The 21008-nt window shown below is 50.8% G+C and overlaps 1 protein-coding gene and 1 long non-coding RNA gene across 3 annotated transcripts in view; one reads left to right on the forward strand and one right to left on the reverse strand.

Annotated features, from left to right (window-relative positions):
- On the reverse strand, positions 1 to 6567 carry LOC121140414. The gene is made up of 3 exons (XR_005877246.1): positions 6480 to 6567; positions 918 to 1084; positions 1 to 570 (listed from the first exon to the last, which is right to left on the reverse strand). It is a non-coding gene; the product is annotated as an uncharacterized LOC121140414 (long non-coding RNA).
- Slc43a1 (solute carrier family 43 member 1) overlaps positions 5905 to 21008 on the forward strand; it is a 24145-nt gene continuing 9041 nt past the window's right edge. The window contains exons 1-7 of one of the 2 annotated variants that reach the window (XM_005065083.4): positions 5905 to 6212; positions 7322 to 7488; positions 15916 to 16093; positions 16189 to 16244; positions 16577 to 16653; positions 19165 to 19257; positions 20756 to 20889. In XM_005065083.4, coding sequence (XP_005065140.1) covers positions 6097 to 6212; positions 7322 to 7488; positions 15916 to 16093; positions 16189 to 16244; positions 16577 to 16653; positions 19165 to 19257; positions 20756 to 20889 — 821 coding nt within the window. In that variant the 5' untranslated portion in view covers positions 5905 to 6096. Of the gene's footprint in view, positions 6213 to 6880; positions 6974 to 7321; positions 7489 to 15915; positions 16094 to 16188; positions 16245 to 16576; positions 16654 to 19164; positions 19258 to 20755; positions 20890 to 21008 lie in introns of those variants that run through there. The other variant, XM_040745718.1, reaches the window with a different exon arrangement.

The raw sequence follows: 21008 nt of genomic DNA on the forward strand, positions 1-21008 counted from the left end.
TCCTCTAAGTCACACAGTGACAAGATTCCTTTCTTGCTTGCTTTATGCAAGACCCCCTATCCACAATCCCTGGGAAACAGAGGCAGGCCTGTGCTGTGGATACTCATCAATTACTGGTACATGGAATTTTCCTCTTCCTCTGAGACCCGTAAGAAGGGCCCCTCACTTGGCCTCTTCCATGCTGTCTGTCTATAGTATTGGGGTCCTCCCAGAACCTCTGTCTATAGTATTGGGGTCCTCCCAGAACCTCCACTTGCCACTTCCCATGGCACTAGTATTTCTAATAAATTTCTTAGGTTGTCCCCGGTGTCTCCTTGAACTGTAATCCAGAGACCCTTCACTAAGTGAAATGCGACGAGAGGTGTTCCAGAAGCTGTGTGGCTATGAGAAGGAATGTGCTCATAGTCTGGGTGTCCAGTGAAGGCTGCCTCCCGCAGAGTGATAGTCTATCGAGAGTCAAAGACGAGCAGGATTTGCCAGGCAGGGTCCGGAGGGTGGGTGTCTAGAGGGGCGGTGCATGCAGGCGCCTGTCCTGAGAGGCACATAGTCCACCAGGGAAGCGGTCACACCCTAAGAGTTTATTACAAGAAAAGCCCAATGCTTTATAGGCCACACAACAAAGGGATTTACAGACTGACCCTGGCAAGTTATTGGAGAGAATCAGGCACCGAGAACATCACCTTCAGCTCTGATTTGAAGGATCGGTTTACTATGTCAGGTCAGAAGAATGTTCAGGGCCCAAGAAGGACTCGAGGTGGGAGAAAGTATGAAATGTTAATGCTGTGAAGGAGATTAGCAGGGCCAGGTCACAAGGACTAGGAAGGGGTCTTAAGCAGCTCTGGGGCACGGATGACACGGAGTCAGGGGTCATCGTTTGAGTCTGAACAGTGGAGTCATCTGAACAGGCATACACATACCCTAAAGCTCCTCCTTTGGTCATTACTAAAATAATGGCCAACAACGAACTGGAATTTCTTCAGGTCTCTTGCGCTGGAGGAGAGAGATGCTGAAGCTGGGTGCCAGCCAGAGGAGGACCTTGTCTCTTAGACGGAGACTTCCCATTTCTGACAACTGCTCAGGCCACCTTGCAGGATGAAAGTAAAGTTCAAACAAGGACAGGTCAGTGATAGGCAGAACCACACCCCGACAAGGATGACTCAGCTTTGCATCCCTCCAGCTCTCCACTTAAGCCTAAACCTTGTGCCAAGGCCCCTGGGGTGGACTTGGGACTCAGGGTCACTATCTCTTTGTCCCCTTTCTCTGTGTGGTCACATTAAACACGTTGTTTCTGGGGTTCACTTGGTTCTTCTAACTGACCTGTTGTGGACAGGAGGCCAAGCTTGGACTCACAAGAACATAACCACTGACCTAACTCCAGTAACAAAAGGACACTGAATACATTTCAAAGGGAGTGACCAGATAAAACTCTTGTTTCCAGTAGGTCATGCTGGTTATATGTGGCGTGGAGCTGGGAAGGCCAGGTTGCAAGGGTCCCGAGTTCAGTGAGCAGTAGGGGCTGGGAAGGTCAGTGTGTGCAGACAAGGAGCCTTTAGGGGGCGGGGACTACAGTGAGCAGTAGGGGCTGGGAAGGTCAGTGTGTGCAGACAAGGAGTCTTTAGGGGGCAGGGACTACAGTGAGCAGTAGGGGCTGGGAAGGCCAGTGTGTGCAGACAAGGAGCCTTTAGGGGGCGGGGACTACAGTGAGCAGTAGGGGCTGGGAAGGCCAGTGTGTGCAGACAAGGAGTCTTTAGAGGGTGGGGACTACAGTCTACAGGCAGGCTGCGTGAGAAGAGGGAGGCAGGAAGCAGAATCTGGGGTGTCTCAGTTCTGTCACTGAAACCCAGCAGTTGGTACTGCTGCTGACATAGGCAGCAATGGGTGAGGGGCAAGAGAGGCAGAGAACGGTCATTTAACTTGCTGAGGCATCCTCAGAGTCTTAGAAGACTCAATAGGACAGGCCTGGAAAGGCAGTCCTCAGTGACAACCTGTGCAATAGTCCCCTTCCTCTATATGCTTCTCTCCAGCTCTAGGAATTAAATCCTTCATGTGCGGTTTCCTTCTCTTGGGGACTGATAAAGCTTGCTGATTCTGCCCCCTAAAGTTATCGCAGATTGGAGCTGGAGAGATGGCTCAGTGGTTAAGAGCACTGACTGCTCTTCCAGAGGACGAGGGTTCCCAGCATCCACATGGCAGCTCACAACTGTCTGTAACTCCAGTTCCATGGGACCTGACTCCCATGGCAAAACACCAATGTATACAAAATAAAAATAAAATAAATTTAAAAAAGGTATCTCAGATCTCAGCTTACATGTCATCACCCTTGAAGAGCTCCTTACTAGATGCAACTCCCGTCCCCACTATACATTCCCATAGTGGCATATCACACATTCCCCAATTATACATTCCCACCATGACCCTTGTTCAGCTTCCCAAGACCTCATGTGCTCCTCTGGAATAGAATCTTTAAGATTTAAAGGTGTGTGCCAGGTGTTGGTGGCACACACCTTTAATCCCAGCACTCGGGACGCAGAGGCAAGTGGATCCCTGTGAGTTCGAGGCCAGCCTGGTCTACAGAGCAAGTTCCAGGACAGCCTCCAAAGCAATACAGAGAAACCCTGTCTCGAAAAACAAAACAAAACAAAACAAAAAAACAAACAAAAAAAGATTTTATTTTTATGTGTATTGAGTAGTTTGGCAGGAAAGTGCACCATGTGCATGAAATGCCTGTGGATACCAGAAGAGGGCACCAAGTTCCACTGAACCGATGTCACAGATCACTGAGAGCCACCATGTGGGTGGCTGGGAACCCAGCCCAGGTCCTCTGCAAGAGCAACAAGTACTCTTGATGGTTGAGTCATCTCTCCAGCGTCCCTGTTTTCTGGTCTTAGATTTGCTCTGTCTCCCTAGCTTAGAACTGGCTTTGCAGTTGCGCCTGACGCCTTGCCTTATCTCTGCTTTCCAAGCGCTGGGATTACAGGTTTGTGTGAAAATACCTGACCTTACTTAGGTTTTCTTTAAACTCTTTTCATTAAACACACAAACTTAACCATGTATGTCTCCTGCAAACAAAACCCAAAGAAAACAATAAAATGTCGTCGGAAGTTTTTCTGTCTCATCCGGTCCCACTGGACTGGTTTCTCTCTGGGAATAATCATTCAGAGGCTAATATTAAATATAATTGTTTGGCCAATGACTCAGACATATTAGTGGCTACCTCTCTCTTATAAATTAACCAATTTCTATGAATCTGCGTACTGCCACAAGGCTGTGGCTTATAGGTGACGCTCCAGCATGTTACTCCTACAGGGGCTACATGGCATCTCCCTGACTCTGCCTACTTTTTCCTCTGTGTCTTTGTTTAGATTTCCTGCCTAGCAATATTCTCCCTGGCCATTGGCTGAATCAGCTCTATTTATCAACCAACAAAAGCAACACATATTTGTAGCATACAGAAGGACATCCCGTACCAATAAAATCCAGGGCTTTTACAGTTCCCAGCACTGTAAGTACTTGGCTTCATGGACTCCGTTTCAAAGTCGTCCTAGCCTTCCTTCCCAGATTTATTTCCTGCCACTCCCTTCCCATTTACTCAACAAATGTTTACCAGCAGTTTACCAAATGCCAGGTCTGCGGTAGGCAGCAGCCGTACAAATTACCTTCAGCATGGTTGTTCTTACACTCAACAGACGTGCAGCCCTGGAGTGGGGAAGGGGAGGAGGGAAACTGATCATATTAGGGTAGCAGGAGGGTTCTGAAGAGGTCAGCAGTGTTTGGGGCTATGCGGGCAGCCCCCAAACAAAGGTGAAGCTTGAGCAGTGCTGTAGGCACGAGGGAATCGGAAATGAAGAAGTGAATCTGTCACTCCCACAAGAAGGCAGAACAGGTGCAGAGACAGCAAGGTGTGAAACCAGCTGGCCGGGCTCTTGGCTGCACATGTGCTCAGTGAACACCTCTTAGGTGTTTTGGATACTCGTAAGCAGCGAACACAGCAAAAGCTCCTGACTTCACAGAGCTGAGAGTCCCCAAGAGGAAGATGGGAACATTGGATAGGATGAGGAACAGCAAGCAGCCTCCCAGACACAGGACACCCAAGTCTCGTGGATGGGGCTCACAACCCCACTGTGATTTCAATGTGAATGCCTGTGCTTATGTTCACAAAGCATTTTCATAGACAATGGATTCATATTTTATTGTAGTTTCAAGAAGAACCACAAAGTTCTTGAGCTAGAACCTTTCCTGTAGGGTGCCTTGTACTGAGCTAAGGAATTTGACCCGAGGTGAAAGGTCTGGAGGCCCGAGCATGTGTTGTGCGTGCACTCGCCTTTCTGTAATGGAACGCATCCATATGCGAGAGCTCCACTGCTCAGCCGTACTTCCCAACCTGCAGCCAGCAAGGCGTTTTAAGAAGTAAAACCACCACCAAAGCCTACATGAGCGGTTGCCAGAGAACTCCCCGTGCCTTTCTGCTGCCAAGCTTTTGCTTAGCTGTTCCTTCACCTGGCTCACAGGAATGAAAACATCAGAGAAACTACAAGCCAGACAGGCCTGCCTCCAATCACTGTGGTCTAGTCTACTCAGCGTGAAAACTTGTGAGGCTGGAAGCACACTGCGTTGAGCTGAACACTTTTGTTTTGGGAGGCGTCCGTCACTACGCAGTCACTTGGCAGCGTTTTCGGTGATGTGGCTCAGCCGCTCAGGGGCTCAGGGACTCCCTGTCGCCTACCTTTGTGGAACTCTCTGCACTTGGTCATACTCCATCAGAGCTCTGTGAGTGGCATCTGCAGCACTCTTCGCGTTCTTGTTTTGAGACAGGGTTTCATGGAACCCAGGCTGACCTCGAACTTCTGATCCTTTTGCCTCTGCCTCTCCTTTGCTAGGATCATAGACATGCACCTGGTTTGTGTGGCGCTTTGGAAGGAACCTCAAGGCTCAGGCATACTAAGCAAGCATTTTATCTGCTGAGCCACATCCGTAGCCCCACGCTTTGACCCCGCCCCGCCCCGCCCCCTCTGGAGACAGGGTTTCTCTGTGTAGCCTTGGCTGTCCTGAAACTGGCACCTGGAACTCAAGGGACCCACCTGCTTCTACCTCCCAAGTGCAGGGATTAAAGGTGTGTGACACCACTGCCTAACTACTCTCTCTCTTTTTTTAAAATTCACTCCTAATGCACTGAATTAACCCACATCCGTATTTTCCTTTAGCATAATTCTTTTCTTAATCTGTACCATTGTCCAGACAAGTATTGAATACCTTCCCTGGGTTACAGGTGAGGAACTTGAGGCCAGGTGGGTTGAACGGTTTACCAAGATCAATCATCTAGCAACGGGAAGCCGCTGATCATTGATTGAGTCTTGTGAAATAACGACAATAGCCGCAACAATTAATATGTACCACGCTCACCACGCCAAGTGTGCCAGCATTACAACTGCGTCCTAATCCCAACTCATCTTGACAGACAGGCAAATTCTACTGCTAAACAAACTTACAGAGAAGGGTACCGAAGCTCTGAGAGGTTAAGTCGCCCAAAGTGACCCAGGTTTGTCAGTTTTCAAAATGCCTGCTCCTATGTAATCGGGGCATATAAACTCCAAAAGAGTTGTGCCATTCAGAAGGAAACACTCCTTTTTGATCTCGCAGATCTAAACCCCACCCAAGCCTCTCCAGCATCCAGCCTAACCCCAGCCAGGTCTTTGGTTGTTTGGAACAAAGATGCAGAGAATGCTATCAAACCTTAGTTCGGGGGGGGGTCAACAGAGAAGGTGGGGGGTCGAGAGTGGAAATTTAGGCGCGGGGCGTACTGGGTAAGAAGAGTATCTGGGGACCATCAGGCGAGTCACGTGTGAGTGAAACTCGACCTAAGGGGAGGGGAAGGGAAGGGAACCCCCGCCCCCACCTAGGGGCGCTGCTCTGGACGCCTGTAAATACAACTATCAACTCGACAGATCGCGTAGTCCATGCGCCGGCTTCCCCGCTTCAGGGTTCCGTGGCGCCTGGACGGTTCTCGGGTCCACCGCTTCTTTCGAGGGCGCAGACGAGGTGAGACCGGCGGGCTCCGAGGCCCCCTGGGCCTGGCACGCCCGGAAGACCCCCGCGTGGATGCGATTTGGGATTGGGATCCTGGGTCTCCGGCGATCCGGAGTGTGGACGCGCCGCGGAGGCTCTGTGTTACCCCGGGTGTCAACGGCGGCGGGAGGCAAGTTTGCCGGGGACAGGTGAGCAGCTGGTGCCGTTCAAAGTCACCCAGCCACTCTTGCAGGTCCCCTCGACGCCTCCGTTACCTGAGACCCTGGGCACATTGTTCCCTCTCTCCGACCACTCCATTCTTTTAGTCCACTCTGAGAAGGGAGCTCGGGGATCACCGGATCGAACGCCCCATTCTACAGATGAGGTGATGGGCCACCCCCTGGAGAAAGAGCTGGCGCCTCCTTCCCCTTCGTCTTTCTTGCTTGCTCTTCCCTGCCTGTCCCCTCTCCGCTTACCCGGGTCTCGCCTCCCTTGTCGGCGGTGGCGACCGCGGCCCGGGCGAGCTCCGGTTTCTTCGTTCCCTCTGGTAAACACACCCGCCCGCCAGCCACCCCATCCTCCGCCACTGTCCTTATAAAGTCTGCAGGCACAGGACTTCCTGCCGGAGCCCGAGCTCTCTCCCGGGGACTGAGGGGCTGGCGGGTTCCCAGGCGCGCGGCTGAGTGAGGGGTGCGCGGGGGCGCCGCGGGGCCCGCCCAGGGTCTCCCTCCACGTGGCAGCTTTGGGATTGGCCCAGGAGACCGGAGGGACGCGAGCGCCGGCCGCGGCGAGCGGGAGGAGTTTTTTCCTACCCGGGCCCTGCGGAGGAGGAGTAGAATGAAAGGCGTAACGAGAATAGAGGGTCTCGGGCTGGCCCCAGACTTCCCTTTCCGCCTCCTGCCCGCGTCCGAGAGTCCGATCTGGCGCCAGAGGCTGGCGAGCCGCGGGTCAGCGGTGGCTGCAGAGCACGGTCCGCCCCTTGCTGACTTAGGGAGACTTTGGGAACTTGGGGTTTGGCTCCAGGAGCGGGCTCTGTGCGCCCTGGCGCGTGTGGACGAGCCCGGCAACGCGCCAGGAAGTTGCTTCTCCCAGACCCGACCTTTCTAGTTCCTGATAGTGCCCTGCGGGCCAGTGGCGCGTTCGTCCCTGGCACCGCCAGAGCGCGCGGAGCCAGCTCCGCAGCACCGGGCTCTATGGGACCTCCATGAGGGCTCCATCTCGGGTTGGCTCCAGGGGTCTCAGGAGCCACCATGATGGAGTACCCTTCTCAAGGGCCACTGGGAAGCCCTTCTTCTCTCAGCGCTCTGTTTCTCTGCAGAGTCTCGGCCACCATGGCCCCCACGCTGAAGCAGGCGTACGGCAGGCGCTGGTGGATGGCTTGCACCGCTGTGCTGGAGAACCTCTTCTTCTCCGCGGTGCTCCTGGGCTGGGCCTCCCTGCTGATCATGCTCAAGAAGGAAGGCTTCTATTCCAGTCTGTGCCCAGGTATATCCTAGAAGGGTTTGGGCTTGGGGGTGAGGACCGCGAGGGAGGTAGGGAGTTGGAAAACAAGGACAGGTGGTCAGATGGAGACGAAGCAGGGCTGCCCAAGACTGGAACACTGGACAGAGGGGAATCGGACAGCCTCACTTCTTGACCTCTTCAAACTTAATGTGTCCACTCCCACAGGATTTTCACATTCAGTGGTCGCTCAGTGCCAGTGTCCTGCTAGGCATCCGCGTCCTGAGACTGCCTTTGACAACCTCCAGTCTAGGGTAGTATTGTAGACTCTTAGAAGTGCTGTACCTACCTAGATAAGCGTTAAATTCGGGTCTTTTGCGTGCTGGCAAGCGTTGAGCTACAACACCAACACACAAGGGAGTTCTTACAGGATCAAGCAGAGTCACACAAGCTGGAGTATGAATACAAAGGACCTGCACTCTTTCAGTTTTACAAACCACCCTTTGCATAAAGTTAACAGCCCTATTTCCTCTAGGGTGGGTATTGGTGGAGGGTTTCTGTTTTCAGTGTCAATCAATTTGGTCTTGTGGAGTAGGAATCCTAAGCTCTTTGAGAACAGTAACTACAGCCGAAGTCTGCCTGTCTGCATCTCTCGCTCTTTCTCTCTCTGTGTCTCTGTCTCTCTCTCTGTCTCTCTCTGTCTCTCTCTGTCTCTCTCTCTGTGTGTGTGTGTGTGTGTGTGTGTGTGTGTGTGTGTGTGTGGTGCCCCTCACGTGGCGGCTGGGAACTTGGTGGATATTTTTCTGGAGTGCTGTACTTAGTGAAGTGGCCTGGGGTGCAGTTTGGTGTCTCCCTCTGTCTCCTTTCCCACCTCCATGTTGTGGAGCAGACAAGGAAGGAATCCCAGATTCCTCCCCATTTAGCCAGGGAGTTTCCCTACAAATAGAGCGTCCATTACCTAAGGACAATAGTGATACCTGCCGCTGGGGTGGGCTGTGAGACTCAACAGCACTTGACAAGCATAAACATCCTTCTGGTTTCCCCTGGGTCCTCAGCTCAACCCATTGCCTAGTAGCTTATACTGTGAGTGTGGGAGGACGGGAAACCATTTCCTTGAGGGTGGAGGTGGGGAGTTCTTCATATCTATTCTTATTTGCAGCACCAGCTATACCGTAGAGGCTGCCGCACCCCTGCCAAGGTTATCTCTAAGGAAGCAATGGGTTGCACCCAAATATGGCGCCCTGCCCATGTGCTTGGCCCCAGTTGCTGAGGGCTGGGAATGGAGATGCCCAGGAAGTCAGGGTAGACCCCTGAGGAAGTGGTCTGAGATGGAATGACAGACATTCCAGGATGGCTGAGAGGACAAAGTGAAAGAGAGCTTAAGGACATCCATCCCCACAAGACTCAAATCCCTCTGAGTTTCCCCTGGAGACCAGAGAGCACCTTTCTTTTGTTGCCTGGCGGCTTCGATGTCTGCTATAGCCCATCCTGCCGTCTTGTACACTTTAGTGATGTTTGACAAATTTGTGCATTCCATACAACAGCCAATATTTACATTTCTACCACCCCCAAAACTTTTAAGGGCCTCTGATTATACATGAGCCCCTCATTTAAAATAGACAGTATAAGCCAGATTGTGGTGGTGCACGCCTTTAATCCCAGCACTTAGGAGGCAGAGGTAGGCAGATCTGAGTTCAAGGCCAGCCTGGTCTATATCGTGGGTTCAGGAACAGCCATAGCTACCCAGAGAAACCATGTCTGGAGAAACCAAATCAAATCATAGGTTCTAGTGTATTTAGTATTGCATGGTCATCCCCACAAGTTTTAGAGCATTTACTTTATCAACCCTCTACCCATTAGCAGCACACCCCCCCTCGTTCTCTCTCTAGGCAGTCACTCGTCTGCTTTCTGTCACAGGCTGGCTGTGGTAAACAACAGCTGTACCTAATCGGAACATTCCCTGTACATGGAATCTTGTCTTTGTGGCTGGTTCCTTTCATTTCGCATGTTTTCTAGGCTCATCCTTATTCAACATATAGGCCTTATTTTGTTACAGCTGACTAACTCTCCATCGTGTGTACTGGCTACATTTTCTTTGTTAGTTGATAGGCATCTGGGCTATTTATACTCTTTGGGTTGTTGATGACAATACTCACTCCCATGTCTGCGTATTTGTTTTGGAGTGGACTTACTGGACTATCACATTTTAAATCCTCACCAGCAGTGTATGAGGCGTTCCAGTTTCTCCACATCCTCAGCAACGGTTGTTGTCTGTTTAATTTGCATTTCCCTAATGGTTACTGAGGTTGAATGTTTTTGTGTGTTTTTACTGGCATGTTCTCTGGGATAACATCTATTCAGTTGTATCTTCCGTTTCTAAGTTGTGTCATTTGTTTGTTTGTTTTTTAAGGATTGGACCCTGGGCCTTACGCGTGCTAAGCATATATACAGTCTACCACAGAGCTATACTCCTAGTTCTGTTTTTTCGTTATTGAAGGATAAGAGTTCTTTATACTCTAGAACCCAGACCTTTATATAGTTTTCTTTCTTTCTTTTTTTTAAACATTTTTTCATGCACATCCTTTTTGAATTTTGATAAAATCCTATTTGCCTATTTTATTTTTATTCTGGCACTCCAACATTAAGAAACCGTTGGCTAAATTTAAGGTCACAAAGATTTGCACCTGTGTTTTCTTAGTTTTGTGGTTTTGGCTCTTACATTTAGATCCTTTATCTTACAAGGTACGGGCCTGCTGTTTTGAGTTGCTGGAAAGTGGGTGTGTGGTTAGGCCTGGCTGTTTGTGATCACTGGTGGTAAACTAGGTGAACTCTTATCCTCCCCCCAGAACACTTTGTGCACTTTCAGAGAGCAGTGCACAGCATCTCTCCCCATGCCCTTGTCTAAGGGGCTCTGCGGCTGGTGGATGGGATGGCGCCTCCTCGGCTGTCTTGCTCATGCTGTCTGACCAGGAAGCAGCACCCTCTCTGCTTCCTGGTGTCTCCCTCATTCATCATGAGTCCTCGCTGACATCTCTAGGAGATGCAGTGTCACAGCAAACCTCTTCTTCTGGCTCTTAAAACCCTCTGTCTCCTCTTCCAGTACGATCCTTGAGCCTTACGTGCAGGAGTTGTTGTGTGGTAGATGGACCAGTTGGGGCTAGACACCTCATGGTTATTTGTTTCTGCATTTTGATTGGTTGTGACTTTCTGTAGTGGTCTCCATCTGGATACTTGTTATTTTTCTTGCCACAGAACAATATGAGATGCAAATGACACTGTTTAACAAACAGTTGAAGAACTCAGCAAATGTGAGGCTCATTACTCAGGTTGACCTTAGTACAGGCTTTGGTGTTCCTTGGTCACACTGTCTGTTTTGGGGACCTTTTCCCCCTGATATATACTCAGGGGTGGGACCTAATGGGGACAGTTACTCAAAATCTAGGCAGGGCCTTCTCAGTTCACGACACACTAACAAAATAACAAAACAAAACTAATTAGCTAATAATGGCTAATATTTGCCATTATAAATCTGTGACATAAGTATTGTTATACCCTCATTTTGGGGGAGAGAAACCTGCAACCAGGAGATGCTTAGCAATGCACCTAAGGTCACCTAGCTGGTAAGCAGGGGAAAAAACTGTTGCTGGGAGCCACAGTGTTCCCTGACAATGTGAAGCTGTGGGCTCCATCCTCAGTACCTGGAGTTCAGTGAGGAGGGTGCAGAGTGAGGACTCACCACTGTTATGACCATCCAACTTCCTTACAAGGCCTCAGGGGAATAGCCTGTGTGTCCCTACCACCCAGAGCTGAGGGTTGCTCTGGAAGAAGCCAGCTGTCTTAGTTACTGTTCTGTTGTCGTGAAGAGACACCATAGCCATGGCAGCTTATAAAAGGAAGCATTTAACTGGGGGCTTGCCTATAGTCTAAGAGGTGACTCCATGGCCATCATGGCGGGGCGTATGGCAACAGGCAGGCAGGCAGGCAGGCATGGCCCTGGAGCAGTAGCTGAGTGTTCACATCTGACCCACAGGCAGGAGGCAGAGAGAGTCACACTGGGTATTGGCATGGGCTTTTGCAACCTCAAAGCCCACCCCGATTGACCCACTTCCTAATCCTTCAGAAGCAGTTCCACCAACTGGGAACCAAACCTTCAAATACCGTTCTCATTCAATCCATCGCATTCCACCCCTCGGCCCCTCGGCTTTGAGCCACATCGTAATGCAAAATGCCTTCAGTCCAACTTCACAAGTCCCCGTGGCCTATAGAAGTCTCAACACTTAAAGTCTCTTCTGACTTAAGGCAATCTCTTTAACTGTAACCCCAGTAAAATAAAAAAAGACACACAACAGCCCAGAATTCATATTACCATTCCAAAAAGGAGGAAATACTGGACCAAAGCAAGACTGAAACCCAGCAGCGCAAGCTGCAAACCCTGTGACTTCATGTCAGTCACCACAGAGCTCTTCCGATATCCCGCTTCTTCTAGATTGGCTGACTGCAACACACTTCTCTCTCTTGGGCTGGTTCCTCTCCCTATTAGCAGCTCTCCTTGGCAGACATCGCATAGCTCTGGCGTTTCCAACATCTTGGGGGTCTCCAATGCAACCAGGTTTTAATTTCACAGCTTCACGAAATGGTCTCTCTGGACCTCCATGGGGAGACTCTTCGTGCCACACGCCTTGTCTCAATGGCTTTCCTTAACTAGGGAGAAAGATTCCTGAATCCCTTAACCGGTATCCTGCTTGAACCATGGGCTTGAAGCTGCCAAGTTCTGCTGCCTGCTGGGGCTGAAACCTGGCCCCCCCCTTACATTTGCATTTGGCTTTGACTCCTTGGTGCTTTTTAAGGCACTAATTCCCTTCCCTTTCACAGGCTGCAGGACTAGCTGGGTGGGGTCTCATTCTGAGGGGACTACTCCTTTTTCTCCATTTATCATCAGGCCTGCCTTTAACCTTCGTTTGTTTGTTTTTCGAGACAGGGTTTCTCTGTGGGATGGTCCTGGCTGTCCTGGAACTGGCTTTGTAGACCAGGCTGGTCTCAAACTCACTGAGATCTGCCTGGCTCTGCTTCCCAAGCGCCACCACTGCCTGGCTGTCTTTTAACTTCTTATCTCTGGAGCAGAGGACTTGGCTTCAACATTACATTCCCAGTGACACAGACAATACTTTACCAGCCAAAACTTAGTCCTTAGTATTTTGTTGGTATAACTATGTCACCATCAGGAAAACGTCATGAGGAAGCAAGAATTAGGAAACAAAGAATGCTGAATCATCTTAAGTTTGATCTGCATGTCTGGAACTCAGCCCATCCTCAGATCCAGGTGTTTCAGGTCACTGTCCCCCTTTCAAAGGTGGGACAAAGCCTCAGAGAATTTCAGCAGCATAGCTAGAGAGGCCAGGATTTGACTACAGGTGTCTGCCTAACCATGGTCCCATGGCTTCACAGACACGATCGTTTATTTACAAGCCGCCTTTGGAATTTTATCATTTCTAGGTGCCGTAGTTACTGTCATTTAAAGTGTGATGTAGCCTTGGGCTTGATGTTGTCTGTACACACACACACACACACACACACACACACACACACACACGTGCACGCACATGCACTTTCCTAATAAATACATATATTCATGCGTGCTTCTAATGCACAAATAGCTAATAACTGAAACCTCAGAAGTCAGTCCATGTACTGCCTAATCCCACTTTGAATGTCCGTGTCATGTGCGCAGCCGACTGTGATGTACCCAGATCATCCAGCTAATGAGGAGCAAGCAAGGGCTGTGCTGTAGTGGTGGCCACCTGCTTTCCCTGGATTGTCAACCCAGCAGCCTCCTTCACTGAGGGCTTTCTCTTTCTCCTCTCATGCATCATCCATCTGTGAAAGTGGGCAGTTGGATGCCAAAAACTTATTCTGCTATGACTCCCTGGGATGCAAGTTCTTTAACCAGCCACTCAGAGCGATCAGGCTTCAGGAGCTAGCTCATTTTGAACTCACAAGAAAGAAGTTGATTGGTTAAGCTAGAAGAACTTACATATTAGTGGGCCTTGAGTGACCATTAGCAGCCCGCTGGGCTGGATCCTGCAGTAGAGTACACATATTCACTGGTATTAGCATATACTTGGGAAAGTTTCCAAGCTGGCCTGTGGGACAGCTAGGATGGGGGTGTGGCGAATCTCTGCTGCTCTGGAAATTCTTTTGAGTTTGAATTGGAGACAACTGTAGGCTGCTGGATGGCTGAGAGCTTTTGCTTCTAGGAGCCTCATCTGTAACAGAGGCCACTGTATTAACTTTTTAGGGTTGTTGTAAAGATGAAGTGAGATTTTGCTTGGATCAGCTTGCCACAAAGTATTTTTTTCTTCTGCAAGCTAGTGGAATTATTTGGGAGAGAACTTGTCATTTGATTATGAAAGACTAAAGGTCAGGGACAATGTCTAACTCAGGGGCTACAAATTCAACTGTCATATAGGGGCAGGAGGATGGTAATAAGTGAGGCAGGGGGGCAGGTGTGAGATACTAGCATCTGGGAGCTGTGAGACAGATGTAGGCCCGCTCAAGAAGGACAGCCCTGACAAAAGAGGCCAGCAACAACTAGATCTTTCTGGCTTTATTCCCATTCTCCTTGTCTCTCTCTCTTTTTCCCGCTCTTTTTACTATGTTGGTCAGGTTGGCCCCGAACTCCTGGGTTCAAGCAATCTTGTCTCAGCCTCCTGGGTAGCTGGGACTGTGGTTGCATACAACCATGTCCAGCTGAGGTACCAGATTTCTAGTGGTCTAGAAATCGGGGTTTTTATTTAACATGGCACCCAACTCAAGTTACTGGCAGTCTAGCAAAACATGGGTAGAAAGAGAATCCGTGGTGGTCATCTGTTTGTGGCCTTTGGTCTGAATTGTCCTTCTGTTTCTTCTTTTTTAAAACTCACTGCTCCAGCATAGTGCTGGTGTACAGCAAATGTCCAGTAAGCAGGTGTAGAATAAACCCACGTGGACAAACAAACCCAGCGGAGACATGGATGGTGATCATAAAGACAGCTAAGCAAGAGGGTTAGTGTGACCCCCAAAGGCTGAATGAATGGTCTAACCCCCTAAGTGCTTCCTCCAGGGGCCTTAGCCCTTTCTCTAGCCTCCCAATGTGGTCGGTACTGCCCAGGGCACTTCCTTTTCTGGTAGCCTGCTCTTATGATCTGACCGATCTTTATGTTCTTTTTATGTTAATACACAGATCTCATTATCTTGTGCTACCTGTAGGTCCTTTGGCAGCTTGAGGTTACTTGAAGTCAGGGTCAAGGGCCACCGTCTTTCCCAGTACCCAGGCATAGCCATACTCCTCTGTTCTCTTTGCAGAACTCACCACTTTTGTCTTTTCAGTTAATGTTTCTGCAGAATCTCACACATGACTTAGGCTGGTCTGGAACTCGATGTGTAGCTCAGGCTGACTGCAAGGCAGTCCTCCTGTGTCAACCGTCTGAGGGCTGGGATTCCATCCATGGGTCACTACAAACAGCCCACTTCCCTCTTTAAGTCACCATCCATTTGTTCCTAGTGCGAGCCTTCGCACGGCTTCCACTCTGAGGGTGCGATCCTGTGGGGCTGTGCTCAGCCCCACTCTCGGCTGCTCCAAGAGCTCTGGAATGTGCCTCGGCCCTTTCCCCTGGGCCAGGAACTGTGCAGAACTCCCTTCACTGTCTCCAGCTGCGGCTGCTCAGTCTCAGCCCTTGTTAATAGACAAGGGACCCGAGGCACAGACTGAGGGAGTTTCCCTGGCCATGACTCCACAGCTAGTCAGGTGGGGGAGGCTGCTAGGTACTGCCCTGTTTTCCCCTGGCAGGACTACCCAGAAACAGTTCAGAGGCAGCCACCTCATGGCTCAGTGCACAGAGTTAAGTAAAGTCACCCTCTGTCCCCTTTACGGGCCCTTTGCTTTACCTTGTCCAATCTCTCAAGTTCCCACCTGAAGGGCCCCAGAAGGGAGCACTTTGGTGCCATCGTGTGGGGGGTGGGGTGTTTTACTAATGGACTCTTGGGGGCTTCCAGGGTCTGTGCAGAGCGGTGCCTGGAACATAGTTAGATGCTGAACGGTACTAGCTGTCATCAGAATGTCATTTATTGCGGCTCCCTCTACTTTTTATGTGCATCCTTGTTGCACACATTAAAGAACCAGCCACTGATTTTGCTTCTTGTTTGGAGTATCCCCCTGGTGCTCTCCAGTGACTGTTATAACCTGGTACGTACTTGGATGTCCACTTTCTCAACTGAGCTAGCTAAAGCCTCCGATTGAGAACGTGTGTGACTTTCTCAGGGCCAGATGCTAACTACTGTCCTTCATGAGCACCCAGACAGAGTATACAGGCTCTACATCACTTCCGGGAACTCCTGGTTGGTTCGAATCAGAGGCCTGAATTGGAAGGCAGGACTGCTGGGCCAGGCTGTTTCCCTGTTTGTTTTATGTGCTGAGCCCTCCCATTCCCTCCTCAGCTGAGAACGGGACCAATACCACCCAAGATGAACAGCACCAGTGGCCAAGCTGTGACCAGCAGGACAAGATGCTCAACCTGGGCTTCACTATTGGCTCCTTCCTGCTGAGTGCTACCACACTGCCTCTGGGGATTCTCATGGATCGTTTTGGGCCCCGGCCCCTGCGCTTGCTGGGCAGGTGAGGTGGCTGGATTTCGGAGACGTTCAGGGCCGGGGAGATGATGCAGGGGAGGGGAGGCTAACAAATTATGCCCCGCTTTTCTGTCCTTGCAGTGCCTGTTTTGCTGCATCCTGTACGCTCATGGCCTTGGCCTCTCGGGACACTAAAGGTGACCCAGTCTGCCCTCATGGGCTTTCTCTAGAATGGGTGGGATGAAGGCGGGTTTTGACCCCAGCTCCTGCCGTGGACGCCTGTGGCTCCACAAATACCCTCATGTGCCCTCTTCTCTCTCCACAAATACCCTCATCTGCCCTCTTCTCTCTCTCCACAAATACCCTCATCTGCCCTCTTTTCTCTCTCCACAAATACCCTCATCTGCCCTCTTCTCTCTCTGCACAAATACCCTCATCTGCCCTCTTCTCTCTCTCCACAAATACCCTCATCTGCCCTCTTCTCTCTCTCCACAAATACCCTCATCTGCCCTCTTCTCTCTCTTCCCAGTTCTGTCTCCGTTGATATTCCTGGCACTGTCCTTGAATGGGTTTGCTGGCATCTGCCTAACGTTTACCTCACTTACTGTGAGTATGACCCACACGTCCTGGCAGGCATCCAGACACTTGGGAGTGGGTGGGGTTAGAGTGAGAGTAGCCGGGGCTGGAGAGGTGGCTCAGGAGTTAAGAGCATTTGCTGTTCTTGCAGCGGTCGGTCCAGAGTCCTACAGCTCACGACTGCCTCTAACTCCAGCACCAGAGAGACTGACACCCTCTTCTGGCCTTCAAGGGGACCGCACACATGGCACACACAGATACACTCAGACACATAAATAAAAATAACGGTAGAATCCAGCGAGAGGATGACGAGTAGCCCAGAACATGTGCCCGAGTGTGAAACCGTGCAGGTGGGAGCCAACGGTAGGCATGGAGCTGTGCGTGGGTGAGACTTTGTGTGTGTGTACTGAGCCTGCTGCACGGAGCCTACAGTACAAACAGGACTATGTCCTCGTCTCCCAGAAGCTTCCATATGGGCTCCAGGCAGGGGTGGATCAGAAGACCCAATAAGCAAGGAAGCCCATAAATCGTGTCAGCAGCCATAGCTATTTGGAAGAAAACTTAACTGGGTGAAGTGGTCCTGAGGGTGACGGGGCGGCCCAGCCACGTGGGTCTTTTGCCGCATTAGACGGACGGGAGTGTGTGTGAAAGGACATGTGTGGCAAACTCATTTGTGGAGTGGACCCGTGTGAATTTCCCAATAGTTAGCTATCTTTGACCCACAGAACTAACCTTTCCGTGTGACTCCGCCTATTGCCTATCCGTGTGAGTTTGTTTTATTGTATACGGTTATGTATGTCTGTGGGTATGTGGGTTAAAAGTTTAGCAGGGTGGGGGTGGGAAGGGAAAGTTCCCGTTGGACCATTTCTGGTTGTTTATCTTTGATGCGGCCAAATTGGATGTTTTGGCTGAGTTTCTCATCCCAGCAGCTGCCTTTAACTGCAGCTGGGGACATTTCACAACTTTCAAGGGAGCTGATCCCTTCCGACCCACCCCTCTGCACAGCAACCCCTTCCCGCTGTGCAAATTGGCTCAGGTCTCTAAATCTCTTCTGGGGCTGGAGCAGGAGGCTTGACCTGGACCCTGCCCTGGGTAGTGGAGGGGATTGGCGGGCCAGCCAGTCTGCGCTCCTCTGAGGTCATCGCCTCATCTCCAGCCAATGAGATGGCCTGGCGCCTGCCCCGCCCCGCCCCACCACTTGTTAGCTCAGCCCCTGACCTTTTGCTGTTTCAGACCGCCAGTAGGCGCTAACTACCGCCAATATGCTACCTCCTGGGCGATCCTATGGTTAGCTCCGGGTAGTGCTAGGCTGAAACAGAACCTCTTTGACCCTTGAGGGACAGGGATCTAAGTCCTGGAATCCTCCCGGTGTCCTAGGCAGGGTGCATGGCAGATAGAGGGCGCTAGAGAAACCTCTGTTCTAATGGGAGTTGGGCTCGCCTAACTGTATTCCCTTGTGGTTCAAGAACAGCTCTCTTCTCTGTTTAAATACTTTACTTCTCATCCCTATTTGAGGTCCCTTGACAGAGCCTCTGTTCTTATGGTCTCTGTATGTCACCTAAAGTCCTATCCAGCTATGTTATCTCCTAGGCCTGGAGGATAGTGGGATTAAGGGAGTAGATACACAGAGGATCAGAGGACTTAGCCTTCCGTTTCTCTGAGGGCCAGGCACACTGTTAGTGAGCGGAACACATGGCCATCAGTTAATTCCTTGCTGGCCGGCATTCTGGGTCTGTTTGGACATCAGAACTACCTCCGAGTCACCCTTACCTTCTTGGTCGTTCCATGATTTATCCTGGTTAGTCAGACCCCGTGGGCTGTGGTATTTGAGCCCCAAGAGAGGATTACAGGTCACCTTTGTGTTAGTGTCATCCACAGACACAGCCTAGATGGGGACAGAACAGGAAGGATGCCTTTATGTCTGTGAGCTTGAGGGCTGCTTTCCTTCACAGCTTCCGTTTTCTCCTTTTAGACACAAGCTGGACTACATCCGTGTTTCCTTTTTAAAGATTATTAAATTTATTTCTGTCACATATATGTGTACGTCAGTGCATCAATGCATGTCTGGTGCCTGCAGAGGCCAGAAGAGGTGGTCAGATCCCCTGGAACTGGAACTATAGACAGTTGTGAGCAACCGTGTGGGTGCTGAAAATTGAATCTCAGTGAGCTCTCCTGCCCCTAGATCAGGGCTTCTTAACACCTGTTCCGGGGGTTATCCAGAGGTGTCACTGAATAAAGGGGTTCCATGATCAAAAGCCCCGGGGCCATCCTGGGATGAGACAGGGTTAAAGTTTCTCCTCGGGGATATTTCTGGAACCCCGTTAGGTGTCCAGGTACATTGGAAGTGTGTTAGAGGGGGTCGGAATGGATGCATCCCCAGTGTGCATCTTCCTGCGGGTCTCCTGGGGCCACCATTCCTGGAGTTCACCTTGAGAAACACCAGGCTGGAGCCTCCGAGCTTTTCTATGGAGCGCTAAGAGAGGGGAGCTCGGGATGGTGTTAGCGTATCACCAGCTCACAAGAGCGGCCCTTCTCCCGCAGCTGCCCAACATGTTTGGGAACTTACGCTCCACTTTCATGGCCCTCATGATTGGTTCCTATGCGTCGTCTGCCATCACGTTCCCTGGAATCAAGGTATGAACCCTTGGGTAGGGTTGGGCTGTCTTTTTTCTGTTTTCACTGTGTGCATGTGCGTGTGTGCATGTGCGTGTGTGCATGTGTGTGTGTGTGTGTGTGTTACAGTTGGACTCACCTATGCTTGTACATGCAGCAGCCAGAGGTTGATATGGGGTCTTCTTCTGTTACTCTCTATCTTATTTTCTAGAACAGGGTTTCTTACTGAACAAAGCACTTACGGCTCCAAAAGTGCTTACGGTTTCAGCTAGACTAGCTGTCCAGTAAGCCCTCTGGGATCTATGTGTTTCCACACCTAGTCCACCCTGGGTTGCAGGTGTGTGCTGCTACACTCTGCCTTTACATGTGTGATGGGAGTTCAAGCTTTACCTACTGAACCATTTCCCTATTCCCCTGGGCTGTCTTTTTGCCTTGACACTGGAATCGGACGGGGCAGGGTGAGTGGTGCTTTTAAAGCCAGAAGGCCAGATGTTTGGGCTGTATCTCCCTGCCGGAGCGGCTGAGTAACTTGGTGTAAGGTCACAAAGCAAGTCTATGCCAGAGTAGATCCTGGTCAGGCCAGCCTGGTGGACCTGGGGAGCGGGAGGCCTGAGCTCTGAGCTTGGGGCCAGCTGGAGGACTCTGCTGCTTCTCCGTTGTGGAGTAGTCCAAGTACTGTTTCCACTGTGTCACGCCGTTGTTCCTCAGAGTTGACTGGAGGAGTTACGTTGTTTGTTTTGTGCACGTTTGTGTTTGGAGTGGGTAAGCTTGAGGAACCCTATGTCACCCCTACATGCTTAAGGGGTGCTGTCTATTGAAGCTTTGTCTTGGCCCCAGAAAGAAGAGCCTAAGGCCCAAGTTCCTGGAAGAGCGGAGGTTTTCTCCCACACAGTGACCAGAGCTCTCTGTAGGAGGTTGTCAGGGAGGACAACTGGTGACAGTTCTCTTATCAGAGGGGCTGTCACGCTTGCACTGGATCCCAGTCAACTCAGAACCTCTTTGTTCTGGGTTTAAAGGCTTGCCAGCTTACCCCACCTCCCCGGAGCAGGTGCACCTGTGTGCACTTGGGAGCCGTGAGATAAGGCTTCTCAGGTTGGGTTTGCCTCTCTGTGAGGAAATGGGACAGCTAAACCTAGAGCATTCATTTCCCTGTGCATATGATATGAAACACCTTTTGTGTATTAAAAAAAAATAGGCATTTTTAAGAAGTCATGGGCAAAATTTGGCATTCCTTTCCAAGGTGGCAGTTGAGGTTTCCTAGGCATGTGAGGGTGGCAGGCGCCTTCGGGGCTTTGGAAGAATGACTCCACGCTCCTTTCGCAGAGCTTGGATAAAGGAAGGGACAGCATGGCAGGCTTTCTGGGTCTGACTTTTAATTTCTGGCTTTGTTTTCTCCACCTGCAAACTGGGTATAAGGAATGGGACGGAAGAGACCTCAGAGGCCCCAGTCCTCCAAGGGTTCTGCCTTTGTGGGGCCTGAGCGAGCTGGCTTCCTCCATGGCCTATGCTTCCCCAACAGCTGATCTACGACGCTGGAGTATCCTTCATGGTCATCATGTTCACTTGGTCCGGCCTGGCCTGCCTTATCTTTCTGAACTGTGCTCTCAACTGGCCTGCCGAAGCCTTTCCTGCCCCCGAGGAAGTTGATTACACGTGAGAGGCTGGGAGAGGAGGTTGGAGTGTGAAGTGGACCCATGCACCCCCCCCCGCCTCCTCCCCTCTCCCCCACCTCCTGCCCCCCTGCCCCCTGCAGTAGAGGGTTGAGGCCGCCA

This window comes from Mesocricetus auratus, unplaced genomic scaffold (genome assembly GCF_017639785.1).
Source record: "Mesocricetus auratus isolate SY011 unplaced genomic scaffold, BCM_Maur_2.0 Super-Scaffold_100004, whole genome shotgun sequence".
Classification (NCBI taxonomy): domain Eukaryota; kingdom Metazoa; phylum Chordata; class Mammalia; order Rodentia; family Cricetidae; genus Mesocricetus; species Mesocricetus auratus.